The 1,911-nt window shown below is 36.1% G+C and overlaps 1 protein-coding gene across 1 annotated transcript in view; it reads right to left on the bottom strand.

Moving 5' to 3' along the window:
* LOC111409363 (putative wall-associated receptor kinase-like 16) overlaps positions 1 to 1,516 on the bottom strand; it is a 2,390-nt gene extending 874 nt beyond the window's left edge. The window contains exons 1-3 of the mRNA XM_023039419.1: positions 1,273 to 1,516; positions 515 to 1,118; positions 3 to 281 (exon numbers count right to left, since the gene is read on the bottom strand). Coding sequence (XP_022895187.1) covers positions 3 to 281; positions 515 to 1,118; positions 1,273 to 1,516 — 1,127 coding nt within the window. The remainder of the gene's footprint in view (positions 1 to 2; positions 282 to 514; positions 1,119 to 1,272) is intronic.
* Between the last annotated feature and the right edge of the window lie 395 nt (positions 1,517 to 1,911).

Here is a 1,911-nt window from a genome sequence, read left to right as displayed (position 1 = left end):
ACTCATCAATTCGATCCTCTCTTACCAAATTCTTGTCAAAAACTTGTTCTAATCGATCTTCTCGAATTGCAGAAACTGAGTACGCAGAAAGATTTATTTCTCCTTCGCGTAAGTCAAAAGAAAGAGCCTTCTGGCAGGTTAATAATTCAGCCAAGATGACTCCAAAGCTGTAAACATCAATTTTTTCGGTCAGTCGGTTTGAACGGATGTACTCGGGATCCAAGTATCCATAAGTTCCTTCCACTGATGTAGTCAGCTGAGAATGACCAGGAGGGAGAAACCTGATGTTGAAGACAAAACTTATGTAAATATATTTGCTGATATCTGTCAAACATTGAAAGCTTTTAGATGAAGTGATTCAACCATATGTCTATAAATTCATGCACATGTAAGATGTTTTATGGAAAAAAATAACTCAATTTTCTTGTGAGGAGACATCTTGAAGATAAATAAAATTTAAATAAATTTGTCCGACTCTAATAGATTTAACCTTTTAGATGAACGGGTTCAATACCTGGAGGTTGTAAAATTTCCCACTTTTGCAGAATAATTTTGGTCCAGCAATATGTTTGCACTCTTTAAATTTCCGTGAACAATCGGGGTGGATGCAGCTGAATGCAAATATGCAACTGCCCCTGCGATTTCTGCCGCTATTTTTATCCTCATTTCCCATGAGAAATTTGAAGCACGAATTGGATCGTGTATATGGCATAAAAGAGTCCCGTTTTTGACGAATTCAAAAACCACTAAAGGGACTTCAGATTCCAAACAGCACCCCAAAAGTTTCACCACATTCCGGTGGTTGATTTGGGAAACAATTTTTAATTCATTCATAAACTGTTCAATTTTCCTTTGATCACTACATGACTTCTTAATGGCAACGACTGTATTATCAGGTAAAATTCCTTTGTAAACTGTTCCAGTAATCCAGTCGCTGTTGATTATGTTCCTTTTGTCATAGTTGTATGTAGCCCTCCGGAGATCTTTTGCAGTAAACAATCTAATTGTTCCATTTTTCTGGAAGAACTCCTCTCTTCTTTTTGTCAGCCTTCGTTTCGGGAGCATCCAATCTAAGAGGGAACTTCCCTTCAAGAGTACCAAATGGCTTTTCTTTACAGCTGCACAAACAGGCCAACCATTACTTGCATCATCGGTGGAAGCATTTTATTTAAGAAATTAATGAAAATTGTGGTAAATATTTAATAGATTTTATGTTTTTAAAGCATTATAGAAAAGACAAGGTAACTTAACATCGAAGTACAAGAGATGTACCTTCAGGGCTCTTGACAGGCACATGGTCGTGAAGAGGAGAACTGAAACTCGAACCGAAATCTGATGAAACAGAGCTGACACTAGAGCTCCGAGCAATTTCTCGAAGCTCTTCTCTCAGCAGAGTGGCTTCGACCAGCCGTTCCCAATTGTCATAGACTCTAGGGGGAGAAACGGCATGGAAATTTCTGAGTGAAGGGTCTTTTCCTTTAGTAACGTGGATTTCTTGGCGGTCAATTTGTCTCATAAATTCTTGCCAATTGGCGGTCAATTCTCGCCACTTCTCCAATTTTTCTGGTGCATGTTTTATTGAAAAACAAGGGTTATGTCCATAAATGGGGTGACATAATGTTAATTGAGAAGATATTATTTGATGAAAATGTTGACTGTGTTTAAAACAGTTCAATTAGGAAGTGTTATGTGACATTATGTCAACCATTATATCAATAATTATGTAGCTATAGCATTATTCGAAAAGCAAAACTAAATTTAAAAAGTCTAACAATCATTTATATATCATTCCCATATTAAATATGAGATATTCTCTATTTTAAAGAGTCAATCTTTAAAATTATGTTTCAAAAGCCTTTTTAAATTAACGTTGTAATTTAGAAAGCCAACCTCACTCTCTATAATTATATG

This window comes from Olea europaea, chromosome 14, assembly GCF_002742605.1.
Source record: "Olea europaea var. sylvestris chromosome 14, O_europaea_v1, whole genome shotgun sequence".
NCBI lineage: Eukaryota > Viridiplantae > Streptophyta > Magnoliopsida > Lamiales > Oleaceae > Olea > Olea europaea.
Note: the sequence above shows the minus strand (reverse complement) of the source record. Positions and strands in the feature narration are given on the sequence as shown.